Source organism: Monodelphis domestica, chromosome 1, assembly GCF_027887165.1.
Source record: "Monodelphis domestica isolate mMonDom1 chromosome 1, mMonDom1.pri, whole genome shotgun sequence".
In the NCBI taxonomy this organism is placed as follows: Eukaryota; Metazoa; Chordata; class Mammalia; order Didelphimorphia; family Didelphidae; genus Monodelphis; species Monodelphis domestica.
The window spans coordinates 257,380,573-257,402,240 of NC_077227.1; the positions used below are offsets into that span (position 1 = coordinate 257,380,573).

Genomic DNA, 21,668 nt, shown 5'->3' on the forward strand with positions numbered 1-21,668 from the left:
TTTGATTGGTCAGAATCAAGGGCCTCCTCCTCCTCCTCTTGGCCAATGGAGAGACGACGGAGGCGGGGTCAGGCTGTGGGTCAGACTGATAACCCACCTGGTGTCAGACCAAGTCGGATGGCAATGGCGGTGGTGGTGGTTGCTGCGGCTGCGGGTTTACGGACCCAGATGCTTCGGGTGAGAAAAAAGGGGGGGAGCGACAAGTTTCAGGGAAGATCCAGATCGGGCGAGCTCCCCTCCCCTGTCCGAGGAGACTTCCCGACCCAGGGCCTGATTCCCCGGGATCCAGTCCCGCGACCTCCTGACCCTCAGGCTTAGCTCCCAAGTCTTTGTCGCCGGCTCTATCACTCCTTCCTGAGCTGAGCTACCCGAGCCCGATCCCCGCTGGCGGTCAGCCGACCTCTGGCGTGTGAAACCAGGCCTTAAACTCTTCTTCCCAGGCCCGGTGCTTCGTCCTCTCTTGACACTCCTTTCCTCGCCACCCTCAGCTTCGCCCAGTGCCATGCCCTCTTCTCTCTGCCCACTGCACTGCTTCCGTGACGTCTTACCCTGTAGAACACGGGGGCTTAACCTGGGGTCCACCTGAACGAGTCTCTGAAAAAAACTTTTGTTAACCACATTTAAGTATAGATTTCTTTTGTAATCATGTGTTGTATGCATTTTTAAAAACATTCTACTGAAGAGTCCATAGTGCTTTTCTAGACGGTTCTAGACTTCTGTGGAACCAAAAACAACTGCTGTGAATACTAAACTGGAGCTGAGGGAGAGCCCCTCCTTCTTCATCCTGCCTTCCTCCATCCCGTTTGCCCTCTGAACTCTGGAGTTCTTGGAGAAGAAGGAGGTGGGAGCGAAATGAGGGAAGATGATTTAACGAACTTTTCAATCTTAGAGATTTCAGCAGGCTTTCTCAGGAGAGTTCCTAATCTGATTTGGAAAAAAATAATAATGCTGTAGTCTGTGTTTTAAATACAATCTGCTAGTTTTTGTTTTTTTTTTTTTATTATTAATTTGGCATTCTAAATCCGAGCATTTCTAACTTAGAGAAATGTCAAAACTTATGACCAGCGGGGCAGCTGAGTGGCTCAGTAGATTGAGAACCAGACCCAGAGACAAAGATCCTAGGTTCAAATCTGAACTCAGATACTTACTAGCTGTGTGACCCTTGGCAAGTGACTTAACCCCCATTGCCTAGCCCTTACCATTCCTCTGCCTTAGAACCAATACACTGAGATGCAAGGTAAGGGTTTAAAAAAACAACAAAAAAACTTATTCCCCACTATGCCCTTAGACATCTCCCTCCCCAAATTCAGTTGAATGGTGTTTTGTTTTTTTAAATGCTTGTCATTTTCAAATATATACCCTTCCAGACAAATAAACCCTTTCTTGGAAGAATGAAAAACAATTAAGCAAAACAAAACAAACACAATGACAAATATAGTCAAATGGTACAATTTTTTTTTGTCTCAGGTTTCTTCCAAGATACCTGGGTTTATGTCATATTATATACCCCTTTATTGGTCACAAATTCCAAGATGAAGTGGTTGCTTTTTCCAAGAATCTAATTTGGCCCCAAATTATCCTTACTGATCAAAATTGGGTCCAGAATAGCATTTCCTTTCACTTTCTTCTGTTTTTGAAAAATGAAATTATCTTCAAGGCAAAGCAAGTTTTTAACAAATTCAGGAAAACTAATGAAGAACAAAGTAAGCTGAACAAAGAGCTGTAAATACAATGACCTCGGTAATATAAAAGAGAATCACACTAAATCTGAGAATTTTAGCCAATGATAGAACCAGTTCTTAACTCCAGATGCCTGGCTAGTCATGGAACACACCTTCTTCTTGGTAGAGAATCGCTGTCCTACAGGTAGAGAATAAAGCATGTATTATAAATCAACATGTTTAGCTTAAATTCTTTGTTGAAAGATAGTTTTACTAGGAAGGGTTATTGGCAAGTGATAATGATTTTTTAAAGCATTAGTAAAAATGTTTTGTTTTTTAACTTACGAGCTGTTCTGCTTTTAGCTGGCCCCTTTAAGATATATCCTTAAGATAATAATAAAGTTAACATATATATAGCTCTTCAGAATCTTTACATATATAGTTTCATTTGATTACTGAGGACTTCCTTTAATACAGTACTTTCAAAACAAGTTTATGATCTTTTCTCAAGTTTATCATCCCTATCCTTCTGCCTGAACAATATGTCTATTATATGAATCTGAACATTAGTGTTTTTCTTTTAAACTCCACAATTATTCCCCACCTCATTTATGGATTTCCCAATACAAATTATATTCTTGATGTTTAGAGCTGTTTCACAATGCCTTTTAGTTAATATATTCCTTTTGATTGAGGTATGCCCTTCTGTTGCCATGTTCTAGTCTTTTTTTTTTAAATATATTTTATTTGATCATTTCCAAGCATTATTCGTTAAAGACATAGATCATTTTCTTTTCCTCCCCCGCACCCCCCATAGCCGACGCGTAAGTCCACTGGGCGTTAGATGTTTTCTTGATTTGGCCATGTTCTAGTCTTAAATACTATCCTGCTAAGCCTCAATGACATTTATGAAATTAAATTCCATCTTGCATTAAGTTCCTCTTATACTTGATAATTCATGAGACATTTCACTTTGTAAAGATGTGGTCAGTTTTCTCTCCTTACATTTTTCATTGAATTTCTACTCCAAAAATGATCTTTTTTTTTTTTTTGTCTCAAAAGGTTTCTTCTAAGATACCTACCTGGTACCCAGCAACCTTTTTTTCCTCATCTTCAGTGGTAAGTTCATGCTGGCATAAAGATTGTCATATAGTAGTTGATCTCCCTGATCCTCAGAAAAAAAGGGTTCTTTTCCCTACCCCACCCCACATCATCTCTTAAGCCATACCTCAAATGATACATGTATAATCCAGTGGAAATGCTTGTCAGCTCTGGGATGGGGGAGGGAAGAAGGGTAGGAAAAATCATGTATCGTGGAAAAATATTCTAAATTTAAAAAATAAATAAGAACCATACCTCAGGGCAGCTAAGTAGCCCAGTGACTAGAGAGCCAGGTCCAGAGATAGGAGGTCCTGGATTCAAAAGTGGCCTCAGCTATTTTATAACTATATGATCCTGTGGCCAAGTCATTAACCCCAATTGCTTAACCCTTACCACTCTTCTGCCTTAGAACCAATACTTAATTTTAAGACAGAAAGTAAGGGTTTTAAAAGAAAAAAAAAGCTATACCCCAAGTAGTCTTTGACTAATCAAAGCCTGAGTACAAATTTCAGAGCATTTACCAGTTCTGTTAATTTATCTGAGGATTCCAAAGACACTTTTGAATATTCATACTTTCCTTGAGTATTGATTCATTGACAAGGAACATTCCCATGACTTCCTTTAAATCTTTTCTCCAGATATTTAATAGCTATGTGTCCCTGGATAAGTCACTTAATTTTTCAATGCCTCAGTTTTTTCATATGTAAAAATGAGTGGGCAGGGTTAGATAGACTCTTAAGATTCCTCCTAGTACTAAATTTGTGATTCTCTGATCCAGTAATTTTTGCCCTCATTACAAAGGTCTACCATACAATTTTTAGGAAGATTATGGTGTGTCAGCCTAAGCCATTTCCAGTGTCTTAACAACAGGAGTTAGTTAGTCTAAGCCTTTCTCCATACAAATATGTTACCCTCTGCCTCATCAATTTTGAGCAATAATAATTTCAGGATATTCCAAGAATTTTGAATTGTTACTATTTGCCTTGGAGTTCAAGTTATAATTACTGGCTCCTTTAGTCTCTTTTCCCTATTTCCTTTTCCTATTATTCTTTGTAAAAATACTCTTGTTTTCAATTTGATAGTGCTAAAATTTTTTTTGAAGGAATAACCTGGGAGATAGTTTTTCAGGTATATAATTTCTAATGTGCTTATTCTTACAAACAATATTGCAGAGGAGACAGAAAATATTTTACTTAGCCAGTATCATGGTATCCTAAAGATCTTATACAGAAAATCAGCTGAACCAAGGGGTCCTGAAACCAATCCCCTTTTCTAAAAGACTAATCATTTCATTGTTCTTGTGCTTCCCATTGATGTATATTTACTTTTACTGTTATTGGGTTCTGCTATGTATTAATGATTAATAATTCAACTGTCAAAAGAACTGACATTTTTATTATGTTTTATGATTTACAAAGTGCTTTACATCCCCTCACAGCAGCTATTTGAGGTAAATAATGCCAGCCTTTTACAGATAATATCTCTGGGTCTGAGATTTCCATAAGTTATTTGTCCAAGGTCACATATTACATAGTAATCCTGGGATTCAGACTTTGGTCCCAAAATTCAAACCTAGTGTGTTTTTCATTATACCACCTCAGAGTAAGAATATACCAGTTCTCAATGAGTCCACAGAACATGGAGAACAGGTTGGTGGTATGCTGTTTCCTGTAATAGAATAGCTTTTCTCACAAGTAAAAATGTATAGAGAACAGGAATTTCCAAAATCCCATAGAATTCCTCACCTTGTGAAAAAGAGTGGGAGAATCCCAACAGTAACTAATTGTTTTTGTTTGTTCTTTTTCAGCCAACAGTCAAACTTTTCATAGATGGGAAATTTGTTGAATCTAAAACTGACAAGTGGATTGATTTTCACAACCCGGTAAGAAAAGCTACTTTGGAAGTAAGAATATTCTGAGACTATGTTGGGAAAATATAGGATTGAGTTAAATGATTAAAAAGTGGGGAAAGGGTTTGGTATGATATGCCACCCTCTCTCATCAGGCTACAAATGAAGTGATTGGTCGAGTTCCCAAAGCCACACAGGCTGAAATGAATGCTGCTGTGGAGTCCTGCAAACGTGCTTTTCCCTCCTGGGCAGAGACATCTGTACTAAGCCGCCAGCAGATCCTGCTGCGTTATCAGCAGCTTATCAAAGAAAACTTGGTGAGAAAAACAAAATAGATTTTCTCTGGTAATATGACTTAAAGGAGTCCCCATCTATCCTTGGTTCTGTCACCTAGGTAATGTTCTTCAGTTCCATAATGACCCTTTTCCTTGATATCTTTTCTGAATTCTGTAGCATAGTTTTCTATAACTTTTTCCCCAGTAGTATAGGTATATTATTCTACATTGTGGGGATTAAGGGAACAGCAACCCTGTGATCTGGAAAATTCATTTTGTAAGAATTTAAACTTGGGTTTTACGCTAAATATGAGTTATAAAGTAATATTGTGGTCACCAATTTTAAAATATTATAGCTTAAGTCAAAATGACTTTTAGCAGCTTTTATTTACAAAGAGGAGGGAAGAGTAAAAGTGTAAATGTAGAGTCAGATTCCTAACAAGTCTACCAGCCTTTCTCTGGTGAAATCTGGCTCAACCCTGGCAGGGCTTTCCCTAATACTGTCTCCATTTGGATTTCCAAGTAATCCTCAACTAGAAGTTCCGGTGGTGTCAAAGCCAGGGTTTCACTAATGCAGCCTCCTCCAAAGCCAAAATAGGAATCTCAGCCACACACCCAGCAAGCTGATGCAGCATCCAGGGAAAAAGTCTTCTTCAAATCAGGAAAGGAATCTCTGGAAACAATCTCTCCAAACACCAGGAAGGGAATCTCTGGAACCACTCTCTCCAAATGACAGGAAGGGAATGAATGCTAACCCATGCTGGTCTCTTCTTTAATGCTTCTTTTTCTGAGTCACTTCCTCTCATTCCCCCTTCTTCACAAAAACCAAAGGCAGTCTTTCAATTTGCCTCACACTGCCCAAGGAAGGTCATTGGCCTTTAGAGAGGTGAGCTTACTCTAGTGACTTGTGAACTCTTAAACTTAATGGTAAGTAGGGGTACTTTAAGTTCTTGATTTGATTAGCTAAAAATAGACAAGGGGAGAGTTAATCCTATCTTCACAATCCCCCTCCTTTGATTCTTTGGGAGACTAGTCTCCCCAATGAATCATTTAACTTAACTAGCTTATTCCTCTAAAGATCTTCTCACTAATGCTGCATAAAATATCGCACTTTCTAAGAGAAAACTACAATAGTTGGAAATAAGAGAGAAATGTTTGCTACATGTATTAACAAAAAGCCAATTAGGGGGCAGTCCCCTTTGCCATAAGAGTTTACATTCAGAATATATGTTCAACCCCCTTCAGTTCAATCAATTACATCCCAAAGTTCATTCTGGATCTTCTGATGAAGTGTAGGTTTCTTTATGGCACTTTCTCCAAACAGTTTACTTTCTTGATTCAAGTGGTTAGTGAGCTTCTTTTCCTGAAATTTCTCTCAAAACATTTCAAATTTTGGATTTTACAAAAACTATACAATTAAAAAAATTTTTGGCCCTCCCTTCATACCAGAGAAAAAATCTGAATTTTTTTTCTTTAATGGAGTGTTTACAGTATTTATTGTAGAATTTAGCTTAAGTATTTGGTCATAGACTCTAAATAGGTGACATTAAATAAAAATACTATATGAAAGAGAAATTTTAAATATGAAAATTAACTTTTTGTTTTAACTTTAAAGAAGAAACTCTAAATATGGCATTAAAAGATATTAAAATCCTGCTATTGTACAATTTTATACATATATTTTATGCATTTCTGAATTTCTAACCTTTTTCTGTGTCATCTGTTGGTCTTCATGTGTCATCTGTGGCTTCTACAAAACTCCCCCCAAAATCCCATCCTACTTCTTCTGCCTATTTGTGATACATCAAAACCGCAATGGAGAAAGTGATGTTGAAAGGATACCTCTTTTTTCTCTAATTATTCATCTTCCTTGACTATGTGGAGAACTGAAAGGGAAAGTGGGAGTAGGGAAGGATTTCTTCTTTTGCTTTGGTTTCTTTTTTTTTTCTTTTTAGAAAGAAGTTGCTAAGTTAATCACTTTGGAGCAAGGGAAGACCCTGGCTGATGCTGAGGGAGATGTGTTCCGAGGCCTTCGTAAGCTAATGGTCCCTCCTAAGGATTTCAGGAGCCTCTGGGAGGGAGGAAAGAAGGGAGGGAAGAGGACCCTGAGAATGATCAGTTTCTTCACTGCATGATGTGCAGTTAATTACCCTTGAAAATTTTCCTGGTCACTCATGAATATTGAGAGGTGTTACTTACTTCTCACTAACATATGAAATTTATTTCCAAAAGTTATTTACTTAACATTGGTGTTCCAGATCATATTCTTTCCCCTTTAAGGGATATAATTTTGTTTTCCACCATTGATAGGAGTCAGTCTCCTTTGGCCACGATGAGCAGACCTGGAAGAAGAAGATAGCAACAGCCTGTGCTGGAGAGATAATGGCTTTGAATTTGACAATGGTCTGATTTGTCATTCTCTGTTGCAGAGGTAGTTGAACATGCCTGTAGTGTGACATCCCTCTTGATGGGAGAGACCATGCCTTCCATTACCAAAGACATGGACATTTACTCCTACCGCCTACCTTTGGGTGTATGTGCAGGCATTGCTCCATTCAATTTTCCTGCCATGATTCCTCTCTGGATGTTCCCCATGGCCATGGTGTGTGGGAATACCTACTTGATGAAGCCATCTGAACGAGTACCTGGTGCAACAATGTTCCTTGCCAAGTTGCTGCAGGACTCTGGTGCCCCAGATGGGACACTGAATATCATCCATGGGCAGCATGAAGGTAAAAGCTTATACAAAGGGATCTCAATCTGGCTACCAATAAGGGAATTAAAAATTAGTGTTAAGGTAATTGAAGATTGAGATAAAGACCTAAAGAATCACAGGGAAAAGTATTATTAGCATAATCTCTAGTGTTTGAGGATGACATTGCTATCTTTGTAACACAAAGTGTTACAGTATGTCGCAGTATATTTATATATACACATAAAGTATGATTGAAATGATTGATAGATGACCAGCAACTTTTCACATCATACACAGTAAAACTAGAAATATTGGCTAAGGACCAAAGAACATGTTAGAAAGGATATTCTTATTATTAGAAAGGTTTTAGTTTTAAAAAAAGGTATATAGCCCACAAGTTAAAAACAGGAAAAATTAAGATACATATGTGTAATGTGAAATGAAACTTGTTTGTGTACAATGTTATTGAAGAATTCTAATGCATATCCTGGAGAGGGGAAGTTCTGGGTTCAAATTTGATCTCAGACACTTCCTAGCTGCATGACTCTGGGCAAGTCACTTAACCCCAGCTACCTAGTCCTTACTGCTCTTCTACCTAGTATTGATAGGTACCTAGTATAAATTCTTAAACAGAAGATAAGAGTTTAAAAAAAAAAAGAACTCTTAAAGTATGAGAGCAGTAGATAAAATACTCTAAAAGAAAAAATGCCAAGAAAATGGTGGATAATAGAAGACTGGTGTTTTGAGGTAGGCAAGAGTATAAGAAGTTAAAGGTAGAAATTCTGAAAGTCAAGGTAAGAGAAAAACAGAAGAAAAATAGAAATTGTAGTCTTGAAACTTAAAAAATTAGAAAACTATGAGAATCAAGAAATGGGAATGTGGGAAGAAAAAAGTCTTTTGTTAAAATAATTTATTTTCTCTTTAAAGCTGTGAATTTTATTTGTGATCATCCGGATATAAAAGCAATCAGCTTTGTGGGCTCCAACCAGGCTGGAGAGTACATCTATGAGAGAGGGTCAAGAAATGGCAAGAGAGTTCAAGCAAATCTGGTAACCTTCCTTTTTCCCCTTCTCCCCATATCTCATCAACCTTAAAAATAAGAACGAAGACTTCAACAGAAAGGCCACTCATCCTACATTAATATCATAGTTTTTTGGTTTGTTTGTTTTTTAAGCTTTACTTTCTGTCTTAGTAACAACTTGTAACTGGAGTTAAGTGACTTGCCCAAGGTCACATAGTTAGGAAGTATTTAAGACCAGATTTGAATCCAAGTCATCTCAACTCTAGGCCTGATACTTTCTCCACTGTGCTTGCTACCTAACAGCCCACCAATACCATATTTTGTTTTTTAAACCCTTACCTTCTGTCTTAAAATTGATACTGTGTATTGGTTCCAAGGCAGTAAGGGAACTTTTTACCAGTGTAAAAAGGAATTCTTAATCCCTTGCTCTAACTTAAATAGGTGGCCAGGCCCAAAGATTAGAGGTTCTGTTACCATGGAGAGCAGCCCACAGGAAAAGGAAATAGAAACTGCTCTAAGAGAGGAAGTGATGGAAGAATTACAATTGGACAGCAAGAGATAAAGGGAAGTATGAAGTGTGAGAAGGGGCTTTTTGTTCTAAGGTTTCCTAAGGGCAGAATTCTGCAGGTGGTGCTGGTGATAGGTGGCTGCTGAAGAATCTGATTGAAGGAGTATGTGTGGGTTAGTATAAATATAATGTAGGTTCAGCCTGGTTAGCTAGGCTAAATTAGTGAGATTCTTTCAAATAATAGTTTTTTAGGTAGTTTATAGGTTGATGTAAGAGTTAAGTCGTTTTTATGTAGTACTAGGGTAGATAATTAAATATCTCTTTTTTTTCCACCTTTACTATTTTTTCTCAATTAAAACAAAAATTTGTTAACCTGTTTTCCTATATTTGTCAAACTCCTAATTTTAACCTCTGCACCAGTGATGGTGAACCTTTTAGAGATGGAGTGCCAGGCCCTGCCCCCATCCTAACCCCCCAGACCAAGTGTCAAGCATGCCCTGCCCCATCCCTAGCCCACACAGAGGGAGGAAGCACTCCTGCTGGGTGGAGGGGCATGTAAAGTGAAGAATGTCCTCAGCCAGTGTCAAGAGGAAGAGGTGAGTGGCCCATGTGCTCTGTTCCCCTCCTGCTCTGCCACCTATGAGCTGCCCACCTTTTCCCCTGTGTACTCTCATTGGGCTGCTGGGCAGAAGAGTGGGTGATGTGAAAAAATGTGGTCAGGCATGGTGGAGAAGTGGAGGGGAACAGCTCCACCCAAGTCCCTTTGCCTTTCTAGTAAGGAATTCTGGGTGGGGGTGTGGGGGACCTGAGTGCCCACAGAACACATTCTGCATGCCATTTTTGCATGCCATAGGTTCACCATTACTGGGCCAGACAGTTGGGATTAAGTGACTTGTCCAGGGCCACACTAGCTAGGAAATGTCTATGATCAGATTTGAACCCAGAATTTCTCATCTTTACACCTGGAATACCATAGTTAACAAAATCTTTACCCTATAGCTTAAAATCTGATAGGAGTAAAGGATACATGCTTCCCCATATAGTCTTTTGGTGGCAACAGAATGTTTTGATTTAAATCTATTTCTTCCCGTCTTTCACCACCTGCCTGTCTTTCCAACCTTATTCCTAGCCATTTTTCCAATGTTTGAGAGGCAAGTTTCCAATACTGTTCTTGCCCCAAGTTCAGGAGGTACCTAAAGTGCTATGTCCTCTGGGGAAAGTGGCATACCCACAATGTGGTATGTGTTTTATTGCACGTTGTATAAATTCCTACAGTCAGGGCACCTGGAAGCACAACAGATGGAACACCAGTCCTGGAGTCAGGAAGATCTGATTCAGATCAGACACTTCCTATATGTGTGACCCTGGATGAGTCACTTAACCTCTAATGCCTAGCCTTTATCAATTCTCTCTTAGAATTGATATAAAGACTGAAAGTAAAGGTAAAAAAAAAACTTACTTTGTAAAGTCAACCCATAGTAACCTTTCAGTCTGATGATGTAAATTAGTGGTTACCTCTATTTCTTCTGAACAACTTTATAGAAACAAGGCAGCATGGCATATTAAAGAAACAGTTTCAGAGTTGGTAAAACCTTAATTCAAGTTCTGGCTCATACTATGTGACTCTAGGCAAGTCACTTAACTTCTCAGTTCTCCAATCTGCTCTCTCAAGATTATAAATTGTAAAGCAGGTACCATTCTGTATTGATACCAGGTAGTTTTCTCACCAGGGGTTTACTATTCAGTCTGCTTAAAAAAAAAAAAGACCTCCATAGTAGCTATTCCAAACTTTCTCTTCTCTCAAGATCAGCCTGTCTCCCCCTTGTCTCAGAAGACTGTATCTCCCTTGTAACTGGGGAAAAAAAAATCCCTACTAGAGATCATCATGAGCTTTTTTCCTTCCTTTATTCCATACTTCAAAATTTTGCTTCATCATCCCAAGTTCTCTTCTTTGCTTTCATCTCTTAATTCATCTCTTATATATACATGTAACTCATCTTCTTGCTGTGGCCATTTCTTCTCTACTTATGCCCTTGATCCTCTCCCCTTCTGTATTTGGGAATTTGACCCCTTGATCATTTCCTCTCATATACAGTCAGTCCTTTTCTCCAGCTGCCTACAAACCTCTGTCCTTTTAAAACAAAATATTTTATCTTACTATTCCCTTAGGCTATCTTCTAGTTTTCCCTTCCACAACCAAACTCCCACCTGCTCCATTGCCTCCAAATTCACTTCTTCAGGACACAGTCCCTTGCTGTATAAGATGCTGACCCCACTTAGCTTGACTGAAACTTCCCTACAGTGGCCAGTGGATCTCCTGTGAAAGATGGCTGCTTCTTATCTGTCACTCTGGACATTTCTTCCACTTTTGACACTGACCTCTTCTGCTTTGATAATGTTCTCCCAAGGCTTTAGTGATATCATGTTTTTCTGGTTCTCTGCCCACTAAGCTATTAGACTGTATCCTTTGCTAGATCATCATCTTAACCATGGGTATGTCTTCCAAGTCTCAGAATCCTCTATTTTTCTCTATATTTACACTCAATAATCTCATCAAATTCTGCTAGCTCAGTTCTTAATGCAAGGGATTCCCAAATATTTACTTCCAGCCATAATTGCTTTCCTGAACTCTATCTACCATCACTGCCTACTTCTTATCATCTATGTACCATTCCCTTCCTGCAGCTTTCCTAATTTCAGGTTCAAAACCTGACAATCTTTTTTTTTTTACCACTACCTTCCACCCCTACCACTCTAATACCTAGTTAGTTGCCAGGTCTCACCGATTCTCCTTCCACAATATCTCTCTAATCAGGTGGCCTAATTAAGGCCTTTATCAAAAATCTTGTCTGGGCTACTAAGTGTTCTGCCTATTTTCTTCCCACCTCCACCCCTCCAATCTATCCTCCATACAATTAACAAAACAATGTTACTAAAACACAGGTTGGACCCTAACATTCCACTGCTCTACCATATTCAGTGTCTCCCTTTTGCCTCAAGAATAGAAATAATGCAGAGTGGAAAAAAACAAAAACAAGGAAGCAAAACACACAATGGCTAGTAACAAAATAAAAAGCACAAAACCCACAAAAACTAACTGTGTAATTATAATTAACAAACTTGTCTCCAAAGATGATATAAAAAAATAAGCCTCCCTTTTTGGCAGAAAAATTGGTATACTCTCCAGATATAGTATTGCAACACTGTTATTCTTAGTTGACGTATGTATCCATGTTGCTGAAATGTTTTATAATTTTTGTTAGAAGATAGTTCTCAGTTAAAGGGAAGAGGATAATGGTTGGAAATGAAAGTTTTAAAAACAAACTCAATAAAAATGGAAAAAAATATATAGAGTCCTCAGAATGGCATTCAAAGCCCTCCACAATCTGGTATCAGCTTCCCTTTTCAGGGTCATTTTACATACTTTGTATATTCTATATTTGTGTCCAATGACCCTATGTGTGTTTTCTAAAACTCCAAAATTTCCCTGTCTTCTTCATTGCCTTTATATAAGCTGTCCCCTATGTATGAAATGGCTGCTCCAATCAATTGTGATTTTTAGTCCTTGGCTTCTTTCAAGGCTCATCTCAGGCACTACTTCCTACACAAAACCTTTCTTCTCTAGTACTTTCTCCTTCAAATGATTTGATATTGATTTAGCTGCTTAAATATTATATCCTCTAGTAGAATATAAGCTCCTTTTTTTTTTATCTTTGCAGTATTCAGCCCAATAGGTGTGATGCTTATTAATGCTTGGTGAGTGGAATTTTCCTTCATGAGAGGCTAGGTCTGTGATGAACCTATGGCAAGTGCCAAAGATGGCATGCAGAAAGCTCTCTGTTGGTTACTATGAAGGCAGAGAGACTCCATGGAGCTTCTCCCTTCCCCCTCTCCACTGTACCCCCCAGTCCCTCTGCCCAGCAGCCTAATCAAAGCACTTACTCCCTCCCCTGAAGACTACTCCCTTCCCTTTCCTCCTTTCCTTTCTGGGGTAAGGTGGTGAACCAGAGTGGGGGTGGAAACACAGCACACTGTCTGTGTGGATGGGGTATGACATGCAGTGAAGGGCATGCCACACAGTCTCTAAAAGGTTCACCATCACTAGGTTATGTGATTTCTAAGACTGGGTGGATCTGGAGGCAGGGAATCTTAACATCTCATTTGATATGCTAAACTCTGGGCCCATGACCTGTTACTTAGACCTCTCTTTTTCTTTATCTGTGTCATTAAGTGTAGATGGCAAAGCCAAACTATTCAGCAAAGCTGTGGAGAGAACCAACCCCAGTAAAATCAAAGCCATAGCTCAGCTAAAGTTTAGCACTGGTATCTCACCTTTTCACCTTGAGGCATGTGGCCTTAAGCTCTCCTCCCTCCCTGTACCACATGTACCTACAAAATCACTGATATATGCCTTTTCCCTTGGGAATCCAAGCTAAGCTGTTATATGTTGATTTATGACCTATAGAAATTATTGAGTAAACTTGATGAGGTAAACAAGATCACACTGTCAATCATTTACCTTCATTGTGTAAGTGGAAACTTCTGCAAAATCCCCAGCTTGCTTTTCCCCCAATATAAAAGTAGATGTCACCCTCAATAAAGTACTTTTGGTTGCTGTCAGCACTTCTAGCCCTCCTGACCCCTCACAGGTGTTTCATCTCATCCTTCCTATCATACCTCATTCTTTTTTACCCCTCTGGGATCCCTTGACAATGAAGGTAGTAATATTGATACCTGCTTTATGGTTTATTTTGTATACAGTGCTTCACATGATTTAAGAGTACTAAAAAATATGATTTTATTATGGGTTTTGGCAAAGTCATCAAGATTTTAATGATGTCAAAAATGAGGTCATATTATTCAATCTCCCAAAACCAACTGAGAGTGCTTTTCTAGGTCCTTTTCCTCATATTTGTCTGAAATTAATACAAGATCTGAGATCACTCTGCTGGTTTCTATTTGCTTATTGAAGATATGAATTTGTTCCCTTTGACTATTTCTTTAGAAAGTATTCATTTCTGTTAACAGTTTGATGCCCTCAACAAGGATGTGGTTTGCTTTGTTTCCTCAGGGAGCTAAGAATCATGGGGTGGTCATGCCAGATGCCAATAAGGAAAACACTCTGAACCAACTGGTGGGAGCAGCTTTTGGAGCTGCAGGGCAACGCTGTATGGCACTGTCTACAGCCATCCTGGTAGGGGAAGCAAAGAAATGGCTGCCAGAACTTGTGGAGCGTGCAAAAAAGCTTCGGGTCAATGCTGGTAACTGTTTGTGATCCTCTTTAGAGCTAAAGATATTCGGGGCAATCACAGTGGATTAGAAAATGTTTGGCTTTGTGACTGACCATACCAGTTAAGTTTATACTAGTCTCAGGGCAGCTAGGTGGTTCAGTGCCAGACTTACAGAGGGGAGGTCTGGGGTTCAAATATGGCCTCAGATACTTCAAAGCTGTATGATCTTGGGTGAGTCTCAATCCCAGTAACCCAGCCCTTTACATTTTTTCTGCCTTGGAATTAATATTTATTACCAACTCTAAGATAGAAGGTAAGAATTAAAAAAAAATTATACCATTCTATTGTACCTTATTGTTCTAGTTAAATCTTTCGCTAGTGTCATGATTTGTCTATTATCACCATATTCAAACTCTTTAAATGATTCATATGTTGTTTTATAGGAGACCAGCCGGGAGCTGATTTGGGCCCTCTAATCACCCCACAAGCCAAAGAACGAGTTTGTCATATCATTGAGAGTGGAACAAAGGAGGGAGCCTCAATTCTTCTAGATGGAAGAAAAATTAAAGTTAAAGGCTATGAAAAAGGCAATTTCATTGGACCAACCATCATCTCAGGCGTCAAGGTAAATAAGCAAAGATAATTATCTTAACTATGTAATAAATCTTTTGATTCATTACAGAAAAACAGAATTTAGATCTTAGAGTGGATTTAGGACATACAAAGTAGTAAAGCTTAGGACTTTTGGAGCACCCTATTTATTTAATCCCAGGATCTCCAACCCAAAGGGTCAATCCCTGGGCTGTTTACAATCATGTAGTACCTATTGAGCCTTTTCTTTTGTCCCTTTGTTTAAACAACTGTGTAATAGGATTGGCAGAGTCATTGTAAAGGGGGGGGGGGGTGGTAAAAAGATTCATAGTGGTGCTTGAATTCTGCAGACTAAAATAAAAGTGCCATTTGAGTTGGAAACCAATGATTGAGTCTAAAACATCAGCTTTACAGATAAGAAAACTGAGACAAAGTTTTATTTGCCCAAGTTACACAGGCTACTGCCAGAGCCTAGACTAGAATCCAAGTTCTCCAGTTTCTAATTCATTATTATTTTAGCCAGCCACACCACCTCTAAGACTTGAGAATTGATTTTTAAAAAATCATTCTTTCCTTCATCTACTTACTGCTTCTTACCTTTTATCTACTGTATTTGCCTTCCTTAATCAGCTAAGCAACTAGTGTTGCTATGTTCAATACTTTAAAAGCTAAAGAGAAGAACTTTGGTGTTTTTTGTTTTTATCCTGGAAGTAATAGGAAGCCACTTGAGTTGGCTGAGCAGGGGAGTCACAAGGTCAGAGCTACACTTACATACAGGGAGCAATTCAAATATTCTAATCTAGTGGTTGAACCAAGGTAGTAAAGGACACTGAGTAAGGTGATTTTTGAAGAGTTGTTTGGGCTAAAATAGGCAAAGGATATATTAATTCAGATGCATGAAAAAAAGGTGGTAAACTATAATTACAAATGAGCATTTTATACAGTGTTCCTTGAGGAGAATTTATATGAAATTAGTGCTGTAGTACATAAAAACAAGAGAAATTATAGTGTGATAGTAAAGTATCCAGAATCCCATATCATTCTTTTTCCAATTCATTTGTGTCAACAGTCAAATATGACCTGCTACAAAGAGGAGATTTTTGGTCCAGTTCTAGTGGTTATGGAGGCAGAGTCTTTGGATGAAGCCATCAAGATGGTGAATGACAATCCATATGGAAATGGAACTGCTATCTTTACCACCAATGGAGCCACTGCTCGAAAATACTCTCACTTGGTGGACGTGGGGCAGGTTTGTGAAATATTTTTGGATGGGCTCCATAAATAGTTTTTGTTTCCTATCCAAGATCTGGCAGCTGGCAAAGGGAACAGTCAGTGGATTCTATTTAAAGGAATGGGATATACCCTTTATCTAACCTCTCTTCCATCATGAAATAGGGACTCATTGTGGGTTTCAAAATTTTCACTAGATAGAAATTCTAGTTGTATTTTCTGCCTTAATGATTAATTTGTTATTTGTTCTGTACCAGGTGGGTGTGAATGTCCCTATTCCAGTGCCTTTGCCAATGTTCTCATTTACGGGCTCTCGCTCTTCCTTCAGAGGAGACACCAATTTTTATGGCAAACAGGTAAGTGAAACAGTTGCTATATTTTTGCTCAATGAACCTCGTTCTTGGATGTATGAGGAATGAAGAAAGACATACTTGTCATGCTACTGCACAGCGACTCTCTGCCAGCAGTTTCTGTAAGGAAAGAAGGAAGATTAATTGCAGGGTTACTACCTGTGGGTTCCCTAGAAGGAAACCTAAATGTAGTTAGCACAGATTTTGCCATGGAGACCCAGGTTAACTTTTTCTGTACTTGGTGTGACCCAAGAGATGAGAATCATAGTTGAATATTCTCCTGTGTACCATTAGAGAAGCATAATTTTGTAGAAAGAGCACTGAGCCTCACTGACAGCTCAGACTTCAGCACAGACCAGACTAGAAAAAGGTCAAAACATCTCTTTTTTCAGTTTCCTCATCTATAAAATAAAAGCCTCCTACCTGGCTAGATAGGAATATTGTTAAAATGAAATAAGTTACATATGGTACCTTAAAAATGAAAGTCCTGCATTAATGTTTGGTTGTATATGGTTTTATTACTGCTACCGCTTCTCCTGGTCCTTTGTAATTTAATCCTTTCTAAAGAGAGATGCCATTCAGTAACTTAATTCTTAAACTGTGCATCCTTTGCTAGTTTCCATTTCTGTAGCAATAGCATAATTATTTTACAGTGATTGTGTTCCCACTTGGATAAGCCAAATGTAATTCTGAAAATGTTTTATTGGCCTTTGTTTAAATATCTCTAGGTAGGCAAACTTGGTTATTTAATATTAATTTAATAGACTATCTAGACCTCATTGCTTCTTTTTTCCCTTCCTGGGAGCACTGCTCCTTCACAGGCCACAGGCAGGAGAAATAAATTACCAAAATAGTACTCTAAAGGAGCTGTGACTTCAACATTGTTGGGCAAGCACTTGCTCTGCCAACAGATATCAAAATCCCTCCATATCTTAGGAGGTGGTTGCTGTGGCCAACATGATTTGTCACCCAGTGAGCAACTTTATGATTGAAACTTAGTTTTTCTATTCACTTAGTAACAAGCCCTTCAAGAGATGGAAATTTGAAATCATTACTTAAAGTTTGGGAATCACGTGTGCTTTTCAGTTATACTAGTTACCTTTTCCTTCAGTTTATGCTTAGATTTGACTGTTGAAGAAACACCACAATATTAGCTTACTTCCCAAGTTAAGAATTACAATCAAGTAAACATTTTTATCGTTTAAGGATCAGTATCTCTGAGTAAAAAAAAAAAGATTATGATTTTCATCTTAGCCATTTTAAAGCAGTTTATTTGAGTATATTCATTTATAGAAGATGAAGTTTCAAATGTAGCAATAGAATGTATATATTTTCAAACCACTACTACTTGTCTAAATTCTTCCCTTTAAGTCAAAAATCTAGTACAGTGAAGTAGGTCTTGGTTTTGGAGACAGAGGACCTGAGTTTGAATCCCAACTCTGCCACTTGCTATTGTATGATATTGCTTAAGTTATGTAACCTTGGTTTCCTGATCTATAAAATGAGGGCACTCTAAAATCCCCTCCAGGTCTACAATTCTATTTGATTTTATTTAGAGACTATGAAAACATATTGCAGACATGCAAATCAATAAACCTTAGAAATACCTGAAAACTATTGTCCAAAAGAGTAAATATTCTGTCACAAGTGTCATAGAAATCCAAACAGATATTTTAAACATGTGGATTGTATGCTTCTATACTACTTTCCTTTCTTGTTAATAATAAAGAATTGTTATTCTAACATTGTGTGGAAACTGGAGGTATATCTTATTTCTATAGTTACAAAAGTATGGTTTTATACCTTATTCAGACTATTGTTTAATCAAATCAAACTTTTTTTCTGAGATTAAAATAGGTCAGGTTTTACCAAATAATACTAGAGGAAGACTTATCAAGGTGACACTTCATTTTTAATATCCAAGAATCTGAGACAGAATTGAACCTATGGATCCAGGTCTAACACGTTAAAAGTCATGATGGTTCTCACCTCTAAAGGAAATTGGCTATTGGACCATGTTACAGAAAGGGGCCCATATTATTACTATCTCATCTAAAAATAATCAAAATTAAGTAATATCTTCTAAATGGATTAATTATGTAGCATAATGACATTACAAAATACACCTTTAGATACACATTACTATAAGTTTCCATTGAAAAGTGGCCAGGAACAATTTTGTAGTACCTTTAAAATTTACCAAACAGATAAACCCTAATTGACTCTTTGGGGGGAAAGGAGTGAGATATTATAGAAAAGAATTCATTTGACTTGGTAAGCATTATTATCAATTAAGAAAAATTTCATTTATACAAAAGTTTAAAAAGTTGCTGCTTACTCTTCTACCTATAGTTTAAGTTGAGGACTCCAACTTTATCAGAAGTCATCTTTTTTTGATCATTCACTGAGAAATGGCTGAAATGGGTGTTCAAATTATACCACTTTGGCAAGCAAACTTGGATGGGCAAACTAATAATTTCAGGATCTCATTTTCCAGGTTATCAAGTCCTCAAAACAGTTAAGATTCAGAGGATTTTGTTTTATTTTTTCATGAAAATTAGGGGCTGGTCTCATATTTGATAAGAGATTGATATCAGGAATAAGTGTCAAGATTGCTTAAAACAGGTGTTGGACAAATTCAACTCATGACCAAATATTCAAAAGTGATCTTCAGTTTTGATGACCATTTTCATGCTTTACAAATTTCCAGAGAGAGAGGAAGTAGATATTACTTTATAATAACTTCAACTACTCTGTTCCACACAAACATTTCATAATTTTGCAGCATCAAGTACACCAAGTTTTAGTTGCAGATATTATCTCATAGGAAATGCTCAAACTGATACTAATTTTTTTCCTCTTGTTCCTTTTAGGGCATTCAATTCTATACACAGCTAAAGACCATTACTTCTCAGTGGAAAGAAGAAGATTCCTTGCTATCTGCACCTGCTGTAGTTATGCCAACTATGGGCCATTAAAAATAACTTTTAGCAGACTTTTTTCCATCCTGAGTAACCACTCTATCTACTTAACCATCTCTCTAAATCAGCTTGCCAACTGCAGTTAGATTATCCACACACAGTGCTTTGGAAATGGAGTACTCTAGCCATATCCTCCTTAGGACCTCCTTTCCCTATATAGTGATTTTGTTACAATACTGAGACAGACACCTGGTGGTCAGATTTTCAGTCTGGGCCTTTCAGTTGTGAAGTGACTTTTAACTGTGGAATTCTTATATAAAGGGAGAAACTGAGGAATGGAGTCAGGGGACATTAGGGTCTCCAAAGAAGACCTTCCAATAATTGGTGAAAGAAGCCTTAAAACACAATAGAACTGGACACTGTCTACTTTTTGGTCCCCAAAACATAACCCTCCATAATAGTATTAGTGATTTACTAACCATTTTTTTAATGGTTCTATCTTCTACTTCAAATTGCCATGGCTACAAACACTTTTCCCCCAGAGTACTCTGGAAAAATAACTTTTTTGTTCAACTATTGTACATTAGAAAAGTGGACATAAACACAGTGCATTATTTCAGCAAACTATTCCAAGAGTTTTATTAGACTTAGAAATAATGAGATCTTACTGTGAGATGTAGAAGGAATCTTTCAGAAATAAGTTTTATTATCATATTTCTTTCTGTCTTATAGGGAGGAACTCTACTTTTCATGTATATGCTCTTCTGAACTCTCATCTATTTTTCATCATTTGAGCAGAGGGCATTTCATTTATAGTAATCTCTTGGCATAAGAGAAATTTCAATTCTTTCCATGACACAAAGATATTATAAGGCCTGGACTGTATTATCATGACAGCAATTATGACTGGCATGCTTTGTTTCAAGTGACCTTATGCTAGCTTTCCTTTCTTGATCAGAATGGAACTAAAAGATAAAGATGTTGACTTTGAGTAGATCTTCTCTTTTTTTCCTGCTGCTTCTATATGTCTTCTATATCCTTTTATTGTGGTATATATATCATCAGCCAGTGAACACATTTGCAAGCTCAAGTATTCATCACATAGGAGCCTTTGACTTTTGGATGGGGGCTGGATCACTTATAGGATAATCAGATTTAAATCAAATCAAGGGATTTTGGAAATGATCTCATCTAATGCTATCTTTTTAAATATGAGAAACTTACTTGTCTTTGTCTCCAGTTAAGTTGTCTTGACCTTAACTCACTGGAGTATTTAGTGAATTAAAGATTTTCAGTTATTTTAAAACACTTCACATTATGAATGAAGTAAATTATTGCTGACCCTACTGAATGGAATATTAGACCCAAATAAGATCACTTTAAAACATCTGGAGCCTTAATTTCTCAAAACACATTATGGCACAATAGGAACATCTCTTCTGAAGTGCTATTTTTAATTAGAGTGAAGAAGATCTGTATTTGGAAAAGCAGAGAGGTCCTTGTTTTATCCTCTTTCAAAATTGTGTAGTTTGAGTTGGCAATATAAGTAAATCCACGTATTTAATCCATTATATGTATGAATATATATCCATGCATATAATATACTCACATATTTCATTGCAACAACTCAAACTCTGAGTAATACTAGTCATATTGTATCCATATGGAATTAGTCACAGGGACTCTTGAGATTCCACTAAATGAACCAACCATAGTTTATATTTACTAGCACATAAGGATGTGTGAGTCCGTCTTTTAAAATGAACAGCCACGCCAAAACTGCATGTTACACTACAGGAGGTATAACTTATCTGATGTCCAGTACAATGTTCCTTTTTCAGTGTGGCCATACTTTAAAAAAAATCCCTGCTCCCATAATTGTGCTGTTATTTCTCAGCACAGATCCATAAGAAAGCCCTGTCCAGAAGAAAAGAGAAATGTTTGTTAGTGAGTACCTCCACTGGAAAAGGTTTAAAAGATATAAAATTGATCAGATTGCAGACACCTTACTATGAATCCCTATCTGATTCTTTTTGAATATCAGGAAGAACAGTTGTACTAGATTGTGTGAGTGGAACTTGCTGGGTAATGAAGGTCTGATCCTGGACAGTATTTTCATTCCTGAAATAAAGTTAAAATTCAAATAAGCAAACCCAATGGACTTTAGTTCCAATATGAACACAATTGAGTATTTCACTATTTTCTTCAACAATCCAGTAAGTTAACAAATACTTG

The 21,668-nt window shown here is 37.6% G+C and overlaps 2 protein-coding genes across 4 annotated transcripts in view; one reads left to right on the top strand and one right to left on the bottom strand.

Moving 5' to 3' along the window:
* Positions 1-4: 4 nt before the first annotated feature.
* On the top strand, positions 5-20,741 carry ALDH6A1 (aldehyde dehydrogenase 6 family member A1). Its single transcript, XM_001375394.5, has 12 exons — positions 5-177; positions 2,724-2,780; positions 4,570-4,644; positions 4,767-4,928; positions 6,842-6,920; positions 7,316-7,618; positions 8,509-8,630; positions 14,182-14,371; positions 14,785-14,966; positions 16,002-16,181; positions 16,420-16,518; positions 19,386-20,741. The coding sequence occupies exons 1-12, from the start codon at positions 46-48 to the stop codon at positions 19,488-19,490; spliced, it is 1,686 nt and encodes a 561-aa protein (XP_001375431.3). The 5' UTR covers positions 5-45; the 3' UTR covers positions 19,491-20,741.
* The window catches only part of BBOF1 (basal body orientation factor 1), a 106,234-nt gene continuing 102,328 nt past the window's right edge, over positions 17,763-21,668 (bottom strand). Inside the window, exons 11-12 of one of the 3 annotated variants that reach the window (XM_056820874.1) lie at positions 21,444-21,554; positions 17,763-21,350 (exon numbers count right to left, since the gene is read on the bottom strand). In XM_056820874.1, coding sequence (XP_056676852.1) covers position 21,350; positions 21,444-21,554 — 112 coding nt within the window. In that variant the 3' untranslated portion in view covers positions 17,763-21,349. Of the gene's footprint in view, positions 21,555-21,668 lie in introns of all 3 variants that reach the window. The other 2 variants (XM_016433053.2, XM_056820875.1) reach the window with 2 other exon arrangements.

Bases quoted from the DNA above. Each gene is read 5' to 3' on its own strand.
- ALDH6A1 (XM_001375394.5), top strand. From the start codon at position 46: ATGGAGAGACGACGGAGGCGGGGTCAGGCTGTGGGTCAGACTGATAAC. The intron at 14,967-16,001 runs GTAAATAAGCAA...TTGTGTCAACAG, and splicing joins CCATCATCTCAGGCGTCAAG to TCAAATATGACCTGCTACAA. The intron at 16,182-16,419 runs GTTTGTGAAATA...GTTCTGTACCAG, and splicing joins ACTTGGTGGACGTGGGGCAG to GTGGGTGTGAATGTCCCTAT.